Genomic DNA, 16,577 nt, shown 5'->3' with positions numbered 1-16,577 from the left:
CAGCAGAGCTTTAGACCGGGCAGTTATGGCCAGTCGGGTCGTGGTGGTGCCTACCACTACCAGGGGGATGCTGCTCCGTATGCTTCCAGACCTTATCAGTATCCCCAGGAGCCTTATTCTCAGACAGGGTATTCTCAGGATTTTGGGGGTTATTCTTCTTATTCATCCATGCCAGTTGGTGGATCTCAGTCTCATCAGGGAGGTCAGCCCTGTCAGAGGGAAGTTGCTACTGGTGGTGCAGGATCATCTAGGCAGCCTAGTCAGTTAGGCCAGGGACGTGCTCCCCAGGGGCGAGGTAATCAAGGCAGTAGAGGTCGTGGTGGACGACAGCAAGCTCAGGGGCGTGTTAATCACATCTCACTGCAAGAGGCTCAGAACCATCCGGACTTGATCATGGGTACGTTAAATGTTCTTGGTCATTTTGCTAAGGTTTTGATTGATTGTGGTGCTACGCACTCTGTGATTTCTCATACGTTTGCTCAAATGACTCAACCTCACCCTTCACCTCTAGGATTTGATTTAGAGTTTGCCATGCCTAGAGGAGATAAATGTTATGTTGATAGTGTGTATCTTAGGTGTCCAGTGATGGTAGAGGGCATAGTTATGCCAACTGATCTTATCCCGTTAGATATTGTGGATTTTGATGTGATTCTAGGGGCTGATTGGTTGCATTATAATCGTGCCCATATTGATTGTTATGGTAAATCAGTTGCTTTTTATCGCCCTGGACTACCCGAGGTTACTTTTGTGGGCGAAAGAGGTGGGGTGAGGCATGGCGTTATTTCTGCCATAAGAGAAAGAAAATTATTATCAAAGGGTTGCCAAGGATATTTAGCACATGTGGTGTTAAATGATGTCGTTCCTAGCAGTATTGAGGAGGTTGGTGTGGTCAGACATTATCCTGATGTATTTCCTGATGATTTGTCGGGGCTGCCGCTAGACAGAGAGTTGGAATTCTTTATTGATTTGCTTCCAGGTACCGACCCTATATCTCTAACTCCTTATAGAATGGCTCCTGCTGAGTTGAGAGAATTGAAAATTCAGTTGCAAGAATTACTTGATAAGGGTTTCATTCAGCCTAGTTCGTCACCTTGGGGAGCTCCAGTATTATTTGTGAGGAAGAAAGATGGAACTCTGAGCTTATGCATTGACTATAGGCAATTGAACCAGGTAACGATTAAAAACCGTTATCCATTGCCTCGCATCGATGATTTGTTTGATCAGCTGAAAGGTGCGTGTGTATTTTCTAAGATTGATTTGAGATCCGGTTATTATCAGTTGAGGATTAAAGAGGAAGATGTACCTAAGACAGCTTTCCGAACCCGTTACGGACATTATGAATTTCTGGTTATGCCATTTGGGTTGACTAATGCACCTGCAGCTTTCATGAGGTTGATGAATGAGGTATTCCAGCAATATCTTGATAAATTTGTTATTGTTTTTATTGATGATATTCTGGTATACTCTAAATCTAAAGCAGATCATATCCGACATCTTAACTTGGTGTTAAAGAAATTGAGGGAGCATCAGTTGTACGCTAAGTTCAGTAAATGTCAATTTTGGTTTACTGAAGTGGCATTTTTGGGGCATGTTGTATCGGCTCAAGGAATCCAAGTTGATCCTCAAAAGATAGCGGCAGTGGAGAATTGGGAGCAACCTCGAACCGTCACTGAGGTACGAAGTTTTCTTGGTTTAGCAGGTTATTACCGACGGTTTGTTCAGGATTTTTCTATGATTGCTTTGCCGTTAACGAAGTTGACCAGGAAGGATGTTAAATTTGAGTGGGATGAAAATTGTGAACGGAGTTTCCAGCAATTGAAATATTGCCTCACTCATGCTCTAGTATTGGTACTTCCTGATGATAGCGGTAATTTTGAGATTTATAGTGATGCTTCCTTGAATGGTTTGAGATGTGTTTTGATGCAACATAATAGAGTGATTGCTTATGCTTCTCATCAGTTGAAAAATCATGAAAGGAACTATCCCACTCACAATCTTGAGTTAGCAGCCATTGTCTTTGCTTTGAAGATTTGGAGGCATTATTTATATGGTGAGAAGTGTAAGATCTTCACTGATCACAAGAGTCTTCAGTATCTGTTTACTCAGCATGATCTTAATCTTCGTCAGCGAAGGTGGATGGAATTGTTAAGTGATTATGACTGTACTATCGAGTATCATCCGGGTCGTGCTAATGTGGTAGCTGATGCACTGAGTAGGAAACCTCAAGGTAGACTCAATGCCTTATATGCTAGCCGTGTTCCTCTTCTTGCTGAACTGAGGGCAACTGGAGTAAAGTTGGAGTTGGAAGATCGAAGTGGAGCCTTTCTTGCTAGTTTTCAAGTCAGGCCAGTTTTGATTGATCATATACTCGAAGCTCAGATGGTGGATGAGGAAATTCAAGAAATGGTTCAGTTAAGAAGTGAAGGGAAAAAGAAAGACCTCAGGATTCGGGAATCAGATGGTATGCTTATGCAGGAAAATAGAATGTATGTTCCAAATAATGAGGAATTAAAGAAGGAAATATTGGATGAAGCGCATTGTTCAGCTTATGCGATGCACCCGGGAGGCACTAAGATGTATCATACCATTCGACCATTTTATTATTGGCCGGGTATGAAAAGGGAAATTGCTAAGTATGTGAGTATATGTATTATTTGCCAGCAAGTTAAAGCATAAAGAAAGAAGCCTTTTGGGCGAATGCAGCCACTTCCCGTTCCCCAGTGGAAATGGGAAAATATAACCATGGACTTCGTGTATAAACTTCCTCGTACACGAAACGGATTTGATGGTATTTGGGTGATTGTGGATCGACTTACCAAGTCAGCGCATTTCATTCCAGTGAGGGAGAAGTATCATCTGAATAAATTGGCTAGGTTGTTCATTACGAAGATTGTGAAGTATCATGGAGTTCCAGTGAATATTATTTCTGATCGAGACCCAAGATTTACTTCTAAATTTTGGGTAGCTTTTCAGGAAGCTCTTGGTACGCAATTGCTTTACAGCACTGCTTATCATCCTCAAACTGATGGGCAATCAGAGAGGACGATTCAGACGTTGGAGGATATGTTGAGATCTTCAGTGTTACAATTCGGTGATTCCTGGCATGATCGGCTGAACTTGATGGAATTTGCCTACAATAATAGTTTTCACTCGAGCATTGGTATGTCACCATTTGAGGCACTTTATGGTAGGGCGTGTCGTACGCCATTGTGTTGGTCTGAGGTTGGTAAAAGAGTGTTAGAAGGCCCTGAGATTGTGGATGAGACTACTCAAAATATTCAGGTGATTAAGTCTAACCTGAAAGCAGCCCAGGATCGACAGAAGAATTTAGCTGATCGACATGCCACTGATCGAGTGTATAATGTGGGCGATTGGGTATTTTTGAAATTGTCACCTTGGAGAGGTGTGGTACGATTTGGAAAAAGAGGGAAGCTAAGTCCGAGATACATTGGACCCTATGTGATCACTGAAAGAGTTGGTGAAGTTGCCTACCGGTTGGAGTTACCTCCGGAATTATCTAAGGTCCATAATGTGTTCCACGTCTCTATGCTTCGACATTATATTTTTGATCCTTCTCATGTGATCCCTCCTCCACCGCTAGAGATTAATCCGGATTTGACATATGTTGAGGAACCAGTTACAATCTTGGATTGGAAAGATAAGGTTTTAAGGAACAAGACGGTGAGTTTGGTGAAGGTGTTGTGGAGGAACCATTCCGTAGAAGAAGCTACCTGGGAGACAGAAGATCGTATGAGAGAGATGTACCCAAGATTATTCTATGGGTATTAAGTGGTTTAATTGGTTATGGGAATTTCGGGGACGAAATTCTATAAGGAGGGGAGATTGTCACAGCCCGTCCCGAGATTTTCTTATTCAGGACGTGAAATGACGGAATTGCCCTTAACGGGCATTAAGGTACGTGGGTGTGTGACATTATTTGGTCTAATCTTAGATATGTTTTGGAAGAAAATAAATAAGATAAGTTGGCTTATTAATTTGGTTCTTGTTAATTTGGTTAGGGATTTGGAAAAATGGATGGTGTGGATTGAATGTGGGCATCTAAACCCTCACACTCTCCCTTTCTCTATCCCGTAGCCCTCTCTCTCTCCTCCATCTCGACGCACCCTCTCTCTCACACCCATATTGTACGGCCTCACCCAAAATCCCCCAAAACTCAGTGGATCGAGGTAACCAAGGTAAGAATCTTCATCCTTGAGATGTTTTGAGTTGATTGGTACTGGTTTTAGGACGTAGAATCTTCGATTTCACGTGAATCCGAAACCCCCATTTTTGGTCACTATTCATGCACACGTGAAATGTTGTGTTTCAGGGAATTCTAAGCTTATAGTGAGCTTAGTGAGGTCCTAAGGAAGCTCGGAGTGCTTCGTTTGAAGGATTTGGACGTCGGGATCACGAGGGTTAAGTTTGGCCGGTTTTGCTTGAATTTTTCCGGTGAGATTTAGTTATTTTTGAAGCTTAAAAGTAGTGTATCGTGATTCTACATGTTTGGGGCTTCATTTTGGTATAAAATACGAAGAAAATGGTTGAGAAACGAAGGAGAACGAGACGTTCAAAGTTTGGCCGGAAACCGACCGCCGGAAAGTTCAGTCCGGCGAGCCAAAGGTTGAAGATGGTGCGCGTGGGGGCGCGTGTCCCCGTGCCTGTCCTGGCGCGTGGGGGCGCATGTGGCCTCAAAATTTTTTTCTAAAAATTACTCGACGTCCGTGACGTCGACTAGGTCGATGTGGTATATTCATATACCCAAATTGAGCATCGTATAAGAAGTTATTTCGAATTGTTGGTTATGTGTTTAAATTAATGTTTTTATAGTTGTTTCGCATATAGGTGACACTTATCCCGAGGACGAGCGCATCCAGGGACGTCACGGGGGTTACGACCCATCGACTTATCAGTGAGTGGGCAGTTTTGTTTTCGTATTACCTATTTAAATTGCCATGCATGCAATTGTTGAGATATTTGGTTTGATAATTGATGCATATATATGTGAATTGACGCGGTGGACGCACAGGTGAGTTTTTATATTATTCAGATGAGTTATTTTATGAGAATTGCATTGAAAGCTCATAACCTGCACCCTAGGTGTTAGTGCTTATATTATTATTCACCACATTGCACGCTCGTCTTGGATCCAAGTAGGTGGATGTCGTACAGACCATGTGAGGGTTCCGACATGCTAGTCGTATAGATCACTAGATGTGATTCCGACTAGTGGGTGACCTTAGTTATGCGCGCTGATGATTGATGAGAGAAGCACTAGAGCGTATTTATACACCTTTCATCGTACAGACTACTATACGTAGTTCCGAGTGATGTGCAATGTAGTACCATACAGGTCACAGTTGGTGACTCCGGCAGGGCCGTATAGGTCACTGTGGTGACTCCGGCTGAGTGGGATGTTGAGCTTTAGAGTCAGCCGTACAGGACCATTGTAGGGTCTCCGGTTGATTTATTATTTCACCTGATTGATATTGATGCATTTCTAACTATATTTGGCATGGCGTGGCATATTATTTCTGAGATGTTATGTTGATGGATATGAGCTGAGTCTTGATGATATGTGTATATATATATGTTTATATACTATTTTTCTGGGAAAGTATACAGGTTTTACGGTGAGGGGTTAGAAATGTTTTAAATGAAATGTTTTGGAAAATCTTTGATTTTACTGACCCACTCATCTTTGTTTTGCGCCCCTCCAGGTTCTAGTTAGCGTTTGGTGGCTCTCGAGGTCTTTTTCGGCATTCTGACAGACGTTCTGCATGTAGGACTCACCTGCGGGTGATGTATTTTATTTTGGTCCTACTTGACTGCACTTAAACCTATGCTCTGAATTTATGTGTTTACCTTATAACTCATCCTTTTATTCTAGTAGGTGGTTCTACTAGAGATTGGTTGAATTCCTTCATTTTCTGTTATATCTTGCTTCCGCGTCGCACTTTTGGTTACGTCGCACTTTTGGTTACGTTACGCTCACGTGACGGCCAGCACGCCTTGATCCTCTGGGTCGGGGTGTGTCATTCTGCTACTAGTACCATATCATACCTAAAATCTTCAAACTCATCTAAAGGAAACATTTGGATCCCTCAAATGCTTTCTGAAAATGTCAATCTCCTTTTTCTTCTTTTGGATGTATCCACATGAACATTGTGTAAAACTGACCCAATCTTGTACATATGTGTGAAGGGTAGAATTGGCATTTTTGAAAAAATCTGTCCTGATGATTAAAAGTAAAGTTTTGAGGGTGTTTTGGTTAGTTTTGAGGGTGTAGAATTGGCAGATTATTATTCGTTCATTATGACGAGATGGCATATCAAGGATGTAAATTAAGAGTGGTGGCTGATACCCATTATACCCATTGTAAATTAAGAGATGGCAGATTATTAAATAAATGCGAAATAATTTCTGCACATTTTACCCATTATATTAAATAAATTAAGAGAGGTGACCGATACCCCGTTAGACCATCTTCAATGGTTGGGCTAAAAGCCAAATTTTTTAGCCCAGAAACAAATTTTCTACTCTAACCTTTTTGGTCTAAAATTTAGCCCGGGATTATTAAATAATGAACTTAGGCTATTTTTTTTCTTAAATTAATTTTTTTTAAAATAAATATGTAGACTATCGTAAATTAATTTTATGAACATTTTAATATAAAAATATTTAAATTTCGATAAATATTGAAAAATCACTAAATTTTCCACAAATTAATAAACCACATAAACTTAATACAACCAATAATTCATAAACCACATAATTAATAAACTTCATAAACTTAATACAAACGACAATTAATAAACTTAATGAATAAAGCACATATTTCATACACTACATAAACTTAATAATCATATCCACCATCTTCACTTGGTGATGGACTTAGTACAGGACTTGGGATATAGGGTTCAGAGGATTCATCATCTTGAAACATACTCCTTGAGGCAGACTTTCGCAAAATTTCCTTTTGCTTACCATGTAAGAACTTCTTCCTCTTTGGATTGTATTTGCTGAGGTCCTCCATCATCAAATTAATTTCAAACCTATCTTGCTTCCTATCCGAGATTTCCTTCATTTGCAAATGCATTTGGGCCATTTCTTCTTGGCGAGCGCTATGAGTTTCGTTCAATTTTGCAATTCTGGTAGCAAAGTGTCCACTCATCGGATCTTGGAACTTCCCTTTTCTCTTTGCTTCCTTTTGCTTATCTCTTCCCGAGGGCCTTGCAAAAGAAGGAGATGGGGTCATTTCATCGACACCTTCATCTCTGGCATTTGTCTGTGCGGCTTCACGTTGAAATAATCTTCCCCATTGTTGGTCCGCATCGGTTCTCCACCTCGGACAATCCTTGAGGACGTCTTAAACATGTTGCAACTTAAAAACTTGATTTTTTGGTGTTACTCTTGTCTTGTAAATTTCCATTGCTTTGTCACCCTATGCAAAAAATACATAAAAATAATTAGTTGCAAAATAATATTATGTACATGACAAATAAAATATCAAGAAAAAAAATCACAATTTCTATGGCGCTCCTTCCATTAGCCATGCCAACCACGACTCTCTCCAAACTTCTCTTCCATAAAGTGCATGCTTTGTTGATAGTCTTCCACCGATCATAAACACCACCACCGTCCCACCCGCTGCCATTGCAGTTTTCTTGAAACTTTGCAATGATTTTATCTCACAAAACCTTCTTATTTTGATTTGTGCCAACTGCACCATCTTCGCTAACATAAACTCATGCCAAGCATAAAGCAATATCTTCCTCACAGGTCCAATTACGACCTCTAATATGCTCTCTTGCCATGTTGAACAATTTGGAAATGGAAAGAAATGGTAGAAAGATAAATTGGAAGAATTGTAGGACAAAATTGAGTTTTGTGTGGATGTTTGAACAAATACATAGGTATTTATAGAGTTTTTGGGTAAATTTTGAGCTAAATAATTTTTTTTAATTATTTTAGCTGTTGGATTTAAATTTGGGCTGTTAGATCTTTTTTTACCGTTATATTTGATTATATTCGATCTCAGCCATTGGATTCAATGTATTTTAAAATAACATATTTTTTTAAAATGAAATTTGAATCTGGACCGTTGGTCCAACGGCCAACGGTCCTTACATGATGGCCGTCTGATGAGGAAAAGAGCCATTGGGCTCAAGGAAGTGGCCGACATGGCCCTGATAGTGGGCCCCCACGCTGTCGGGACGTGATTACAAGCAGCCCGCTGGCCCAATTTGTTGCGAGTCCATGCTTTGGGGGGAAATTTTGGGGGGAAATTTGGCAAATAGCCCATTGTTGGAGTTGGTCTTATTGACATTATCATTCCAAACCCCATAAAAAAATTAAAAAAATTAAAATGCTATTTCTCCACCCACCATCATTCAGAAAATAATCTCTAATGTATATTCAAATTCTTTTTATATTCATAAAAATAAATATCAATATGTTTTTAGAAAAAAATCACCCCCTTCCTTAATTGCAGCACCACACCTCCATTATCCTAGCCGCACCAACATCCCTCAAAGTGCAGCACCACGTAAACAGAAGCTTCGTCTCTCTATCTCTATGTTCTCTATTTCCTTCATTTTTCTTTGTGCAGAATTCCGTCATCTTTATTCTGCAATTGTGTGACTGCTAAAGAATAAATATGAGGATGATCGAGTTCGGCTTTTGTAATGTTTTTATCCGTATACTTGCTTTCTTCTATCCCTTTGTTAGTAATTATTTTCAAACGAGGTTGATAAAAAAAATAAAAATAAAAACGGATCACCAGTTAAGATGAACTTGAAAAAAATTGACTTAGCTGTATAACAAAGCCCCTAACCAAAGTCGCATAAGGGTTAAGCAGCGCCAAGAGAGCTACCAGGATTGACAGTTACTTGAAGAATAAGAAACTAGAGCTAATTAAGCTACCAAGGACTCGGTGTGAAACAGAAGGGCCGAGTGTATAAATCAATACTAGTATGATCCTTGGAGAAGTCAAAGTGTTCAATGTTCTTATTCGCCAAAGAAAACACTCCAGCATCATACCACAGGGATCGTTATAAACAAAATAGGTGTAGTTTTTCTCCAATGTCTTGTTGCGGAGACCTCTATACTTGAGGCCATTGCTGGCAGAGATGAATTTGTTGCCGGCTCTGCTCATAAAGATTATCCGGTCACCAAGGTCAACAACCTCTGCCCTCTGAGGAAGACCGTCCATTGTCTCCTCCAACTTAAACACTTGAAACCCTTGAGTCTTAGTTGGATGGAATCAGTACCAAAGGTCGCATACCAAGGAATTATTGGATCTTCCTCATGTTAAAATCCCACATCGGTGGGTGAAAAAGAAAATCATGAGTTTAAATATGATTACCCCACTTTAATTAATATTGAGGTTTTTTATGGTAAAACTCCACACGTGACGGATTAGGCATGTGGTAAAGTTGATGACTTTTTAAAACATTCTAGATCTATTTAATTAGAATTTGAGAAAGTTGAGAAATTGGAGAGATTTTGTAGTGTATTTTAAGCATCCACAAATCTCACATTTCCCCATGAGATTTCGAGGGAATTGAATCAAAATTTTATATGAAATCTCCACAAATCAATTAAACTTCATAAAAATACTAAAATCTCTCAAATTCTCAATTGAATACACCCCTTATTATTCCATTAGTCCCGAGGAACAATGGAGGAACTATCCCTTCGGAATGAAGCACAACCAACATTTCAGTAGTATAACTAGGAGGGCCACCATGCATTGTGGGCATCTTGGATTTGAAACCGTTGAACACTCCAATGCATCATTAGTTGCAGCGTATAATTTCCGGTCAATTATATTTCTATCTCGAAAATTTTGGTCAATCACTTACATGTGGTTTCTTTAACCGATTATCTGCTTTTATATATGTATGTATGTTGGAATGAGTATGAGATAGGGGAGTTTTGGGGACTGGCTATAGGTATTCAGTTTGGTAGAAAAGTCTTATTAACAAGGGGAATGCTGATCCTTGACGATAAAGGATTTTGTATAGCATTTAAATCAGTTCTTATGAGACAAGGAAACAAGTATTTGTTTCATATTAGGATTTTAATAGGGAATCCTATCTGATTATGGAAAGAACTATATGAATATATATGGTGGCCTCTCTTCTCACAGGGACACACTCATATCTGGACTTAAGCCTATTTGTAAGTCGAGTACTTAGTCATCTGCGAGAGAAGAGAAGGTCCACTGGAAAGCTTGGTGCAATGGCTTCAAGTTCTGGAACTGGTACAGGTATGCTTTTCTTCTTGGTTCTTCTATGTTGCATGTTCTGGTTAGTTATCTTTAAGTTGTAATTCATGTTTTGGTCTTGATTGGTTGTTTAATAAGTTCATATCTAACATGTGGTATCAGAGCCACAAGATACATAAACATGAGTTCAATTTGTAAGAGATAAAACGTACATGTTTTCATTAAAAAAAAAAAAAAAAAAAAAAAAACCAAACGAACTTTTGCTCTCATGGAGAATCGAAGTCTGGTTCTGTAGACTGCAAAAGATGCAGTGGTGGAAAACGACTAAATAATGACCCTATAAGTTTAAAGGAAAGTTTGACCGTCGGAAACCCCAAACCATTGTCGAATAAGGGTTTTTCCCAGTTTTGAATTAGTTTCAATTCCTTCTGAGGATAACGATCTGGGTTTTTCAAATAAGCTTTAAGAAATTTCTTTTTTCAAATTCTAAATTGCTTCCGCTGTTCCTTATGAGAATTTGAAATCAGAAATTAAAGGTATGTTGTTAATTGTTTTTGGTTTCTTCATATACCTGCGTAAGTTTTAGTAAATATGAATGTGTTTTGCTACTGAAGGAAGAAACACATTAGAGATATCAGTTTTATTTGCAAAGTTTGGATTTTGATTCAACTTTAATAACCTTTGAAACTATTACGTGTATGAGACACCATCAATTTATTTGGTGTCAAGGATACATGATTTGTGCAGTGCATTGATTGAGTTCTTGTTATATCATTTATTCTATGTATGCTTATCAACAAATTGTTGTTAAGTCTATATATATGAGTTTGTGATTATAGTCATGATGTGCGAATGGCTGTTGGAATGAAATCTGAAACTAATAAGTTTATATTGGTGATTTCATGACTGGTACAGCATCTGCAATATCATTAAGGACTATGAACTTGGCTAATATCCCCATTCTCACTGGAGGCAGCAACTACAAGAAGTGGAGAAGAGAGATTGGACTCTTACTGACACTTAATGAATTTGACATAGCTCTTGACATTCCCAAGCCAGTTTTGACTGATCAAAGCACTCGGGCAGAGAAAGCTGATGCAGAAAGATGGGTTAGAGCTAACAAAGTTGCACTTTCTATACTTGAAAGTGCCATGACAGATACGGTTCGAGGTGGAATCAAGAAGCATGACTTGGCTATTGACTATTTGAATGCGATTGAAAGGAAGTTCAAAGAATCTCAAAAGGCAGAAATCAGTCAGTACATGGCAATGCTTACCACATATAAAATTGAAGGCGCAGGTTCCATCCGAGACCATATTATGAAAATGACCGATGCCGCCGAGAAGTTGAATTCTCTAGATGTCAACATTGGAGAGAAACAACTAGTATTCATGATTCTTCAAGCCCTTCCAAGCAAGTTTAGTCAATTAAAAGTGTCTTATAACACTCAGGACAAGAATTGGGATGTTGATGAGTTAATAGCACAATGTGTTCAAGAAGAGAACAGACAAAAGCAAGAAAGAGGAAAGGATGCTGAAATGGTGAATTTCGTGCAATCAGACAGGGGGAAAAAGGCATTCAATTCACAATCTGGACATTCTGGTAAGAATTCTCATACAAAGACAACCTCTTTTAAGTCTAATGGATCTGCTAAAGTAAAGGACTCTTTTAAGGGATCTAACAATCTTAAAGTCAAAACCAAAAACATTGCTAAACTTAGGTGTTTTTTCTGCAAAACTAAAGGACACTTAAGGAAAGATTGTCAAGTTTTTCAGGACTATCTTAAGAGTAAGGGTGTAGAACAAGTTAATGTCTGTGTTGAGTCAAATTTGATTGAAATTCCTGTGAATTCTTGGTGGTTCGACACTGGTTGCTCGGTCCACATTACAAATTCTTTAGAGGGTTTTCTGACATCAAAACAAACTGGTTTTAAAAACTATAACGTTTTTGTGGGTGAAGGAACTAAGGTTGCAGTAGAGGCCATTGGAATTGTTTGCTTAAAATTATCATCTGGTTTTGTACTAAGATTGAATGATGTGCTTTTTGTGCCAAAGATGAGGAGAAATTTGATCTCTGCATCTAAAATAGTCAAAGATGGTTTTGGGTTTTTAGGAGATGATGATTGCTTAAAAATTTTTCAAAAGAACCATCTAGATAGTGTTTTAGGAACTGCATACTTGAGTGACAACTTATGGTGTTTGAATTGTACTGTGGAATCTATTAACCAACATGTTTTAAACACAAGCACCAAGAGAATGCACTGCAGCGATGATTCTTTCATCCTTTGGCACAAAAGATTAGGACACATATCCAAAGAAAGGGTTTTGAAGCTGTCCAAGGCCAACTTAATTCCTGAATTAAATTTTACTACTGCAACTGAGTGTGTTGACTGTGTCAAGGGCAAAATGACTAACTTTAGGAAATTGGATGCTAAGAGATGTCATGATTTGCTAGAAATTATACACACTGACATATGTGGTCCTTTTCCAACTAAAACCATCTGTGGAAACTCTTATTTTGTTAACTTTATTGATGACTTCTCAAGATTTTGTTATACGTATTTACTTAGTGAGAAGTCATCGGTTCTTGATTGTTTCAAAATTTATAAAACTGAGGTAGAGAAACAATTAGGAAAGACTATTAAGATTGTTAGATCAGATAGAGGAGGAGAGTACTTTGGCAGGTACAGTGAGGCTGGACAATGCAAGGGCCCCTTTGCTCTCTATCTTGAGCAACAAGGCATTGTGGCTCAATACACCACACCTGGAACGCCACAACAAAATGGAGTCTCAGAGAGGAGAAATAGAACCTTGATTGGAATGGTAAGAAGTATGATGACAAGGTCCAAGTTACCAGGATTTCTATGGGGAGAAGCATTGAAGACAGCAACGTATATACTAAATAGAGTCCCGTGCAAAGCAGTTTCATCCACACCTTTCGAAGTTTGGAATGGGAGAAAGCCTAGTTTTGATCACTTCCATATTTGGGGATGTAAAGCTGAGGCTCGAATTTACAATCCACATGAGAAGAAACTGGACTCAAGGACTGAATCGTGCTACTTCATTGGCTACTCAGAGAAATCAAAAGGCTTCAAATTCTATTGTCCCCAAGCTCGTACTAGAATTCAAGAAACCAACAATGCCAGGTTCTTTGAAGATCAAGATGTTGCAGATTTATCACAGGGTAGGTTCATTTTTGAAGAACCTGATTATGAAGAGACACCTTCAAGTAATGATGCTTACAAGGAAATTTTAATCACTCCTTCATCTGTAATTGAGTTGGAAGAAGATCAATTGGCAGCTCCACCTACTGTGGACAGAATGGAAGTTGATTTTGGGACTCAAATTCAGATGCAAGGGGATCATACTTCAAACTCTGAAGTACCAATGGATTCGAACACTGAAGTTCCTCATGAACCGATATTGCCATTAAGACAATCATCACGAATCAGGAAACCCACGATGTCGAAAAAATATGTTTATTTGCAGGAGAGTGAGTTTGATTTTGGCGATGTGGATGATCCTCTTACTTATTCTCAGGCAATGAATAGTCCGCAGCAGTCATTATGGCATATTGCAATGAAGGAGGAATTAGAGTCTATGTCAAAGAACAAAGTATGGACGTTGGTGGATTACAATCCTCAATTCAAGGCCATCGGATGCAAATGGGTTTATAAGACCAAGAGAGATGCTCAGGGACATATTGAAAGGTACAAGGCTAGGTTGGTTGCCAAGGGATTCACTCAAAGAGAGGGAGTGGACTACAATTACACTTTTTCTCCCGTTTCTTCCAAGGATTCTATGAGGGTTATCATGGCACTTGTTGCTCATTTCAACCTGGAACTACATCAAATGGATGTAAAAACTGCTTTTCTAAATGGTGAGCTGGAAGAAGACATCTACATGAAACAGCCTCCTGGATTTGTTGAAAGGGGGAAAGAAGATATGGTCTGTAAACTTACTAAGTCGATCTACGGTCTTAAACAAGCATCAAGACAGTGGTTCTTAAAATTTGATCAAGTAGTTACAAGACAAGGATTCGTGGAAAACAAATTAGATGATTGTATTTATGTTAAGTTTTCAGGATCAAGCTTTATATTTCTAGTGTTGTATGTCGATGACATCCTACTTGCGAGTTCGGATATGAAGCTGCTCAAAGACACAAAGACTATGCTTAGCAAGAATTTTGAGATGAAGGACCTTGGGGAAGCACACTATGTGCTTGGTATTGAAATTGTTCGTGATAGATCAAAATCCGTACTTGGTTTATCACAAAGAGGATACATAGAAAGGGTACTAATGAGATTCAACATGGCAAGCTGTAATAATGGTGAAGTACCAGTAAACAAAGGAGACAAATTCTCTAAGGCTCAGTGTCCCAAGACAAAATTGGAGCTGGATAAAATGGCAAATAAGCCTTATGCTTCATTGGTGGGAAGTTTGATGTATACAACTATTTGCACAAGACCTGACATTGCTTTTATAGTGGGAGTGTTAGGTAGGTTTCAAGCAAATCCAGGAGAGTTACATTGGGTAGCAGCGAAGAAGGTTTTAAGGTACCTGCAAAGAACCAAGAGTTACATGTTGGTTTATGGCAGAGATGAGCTTTTGGAATTAGTTGGCTACACTGATTCTGATTTGGCCGGTGATGTAGATGACAGAAAATCCACTGGAAGTTATATATTCATGCTTGGTGGTGGAGCAGTCTCATGGAAAAGTGCAAAGCAGACTGTCATAGCTACGTCTACAATGGAGGCAGAATTTGTAGCTTGTTTTGAAGGAATGAAACAGGCTGTATGGTTAAAAAATTTTGTGACAGATTTGAAGGTTGTTAATTCTGTGCAGAGACCTATTAAAATGTACTGTGATAACAATTCAGCAGTATTCTTTGCCAAGAATAATAGAAGAACTTCTGCTTCAAGACTGATGGATGTAAAGTTTCTTAAAGTTCGAGAAAAGGTTAGGGAAGAAGCAATTCAGGTGGAGCATTTAAGCACTGATGCTATGATTGCAGATCCTTTGACCAAAGCACTACCAATTGGAGTGTTTAAAGCTCATGTTTCTCGGATGGGGATTCTGGAATCATTTGATTAGTGGGAGTGATCTGTCATAACAAAAACAACTGTTGATAGCTGCTGTGAAGTTCAGAGAGCTGGTGCGGCTATATAGACAGGTTTTATGCTAGTATCAGATTAGCTAGTTTTTTGTTTTCGGTTTATTTTTGAATAGAGATCAGGTTTATGATCTGTTATTTTGAGAAATAAAGTTTGAGATAATTCATTTGATGCTTTTTATAACAGTTAGTCTGTTTAAGCAATTGTTATTGAATTATTGATTCATACATTGTTTAGGGCAATTGATTATCTTTGAATCATGCTGTCAATGCTATGAAATAGTGGGAGCAAATTGTTATATATTTTGCTGCTGATGATCAGGTTCACAATGATGGAAAATGCAAATTAAATATATGTAATTCTGAAGAACGGTTTTGCATTATGGTTGCAATTCAGGTTACAGAGTTCTATGTTTTAAAATGTATATGAATGGTTTGTGAATTGAGTGCTCTTGGTATAAGACTTAGTGATCACTTCTATCAGAAATTGAATAAGTTGAGTGCCTAAAACTGTTCTCATACTCAAGTGGGAGAATGTTGGAATGAGTATGAGATAGGGGAGTTTTGGGGACTGGCTATAGGTATTCAGTTTGGTAGAAAAGTCTTATTAACAAGGGGAATGCTGATCCTTGACGATAAAGGATTTTGTATAGCATTTAAATCAGTTCTTATGAGACAAGGAAACAAGTATTTGTTTCATATTAGGATTTTAATAGGGAATCCTATCTGATTATGGAAAGAACTATATGAATATATATGGTGGCCTCTCTTCTCACAGGGACACACTCATATCTGGACTTAAGCCTATTTGTAAGTCGAGTACTTAGTCATCTGCGAGAGAAGAGAAGGTCCACTGGAAAGCTTGGTGCAATGGCTTCAAGTTCTGGAACTGGTACAGGTATGCTTTTCTTCTTGGTTCTTCTATGTTGCATGTTCTGGTTAGTTATCTTTAAGTTGTAATTCATGTTTTGGTCTTGATTGGTTGTTTAATAAGTTCATATCTAACAATGTATTCATGACAAACTTAATTTGCAGATTTGTGGTTGATTTAGGTACCGACCTAGCCTTCTCCTCAATGGCAGATCTGGAGCTTCTAGGTATTAATTTTAACCTGTCTTTTTTTTGGTTCGTTTGCTTATAATTTGACTCTACATGTAGAAATAGTTTTGAATTATACGGGTGTTCTTTTTTGGCCGCGGGTGTATTTATTGTGGTTTCTGATCAGTAAATATGT

The 16,577-nt window shown here is 38.6% G+C and overlaps 2 protein-coding genes across 2 annotated transcripts; both read left to right on the top strand.

The window, feature by feature from the left end:
* Window positions 1-9,916: 9,916 nt before the first annotated feature.
* On the top strand, window positions 9,917-11,505 carry LOC126615507 (uncharacterized; the record flags this gene model as incomplete). The annotated part of the gene is made up of 2 exons (XM_050283326.1): window positions 9,917-10,273; window positions 11,147-11,505. Coding segments are annotated over exons 1-2 (501 nt in total), but the record flags the coding sequence as incomplete, so codon positions are not given.
* Window positions 11,506-11,543: 38 nt separating this feature from the next.
* Window positions 11,544-16,321, top strand: LOC126614743 (uncharacterized). Its single transcript, XM_050282398.1, has 2 exons — window positions 11,544-11,833; window positions 16,122-16,321. Exons 1-2 carry the CDS (start codon window positions 11,551-11,553, stop codon window positions 16,301-16,303), a joined length of 465 nt encoding a protein of 154 aa, XP_050138355.1. The 5' UTR covers window positions 11,544-11,550; the 3' UTR covers window positions 16,304-16,321.
* Window positions 16,322-16,577: the final 256 nt, after the last annotated feature.

This window comes from Malus sylvestris, chromosome 3 (genome assembly GCF_916048215.2).
Source record: "Malus sylvestris chromosome 3, drMalSylv7.2, whole genome shotgun sequence".
NCBI classification, from domain to species: domain Eukaryota; kingdom Viridiplantae; phylum Streptophyta; class Magnoliopsida; order Rosales; family Rosaceae; genus Malus; species Malus sylvestris.
Note: the sequence above shows the minus strand (reverse complement) of the source record. Positions and strands in the feature narration are given on the sequence as shown.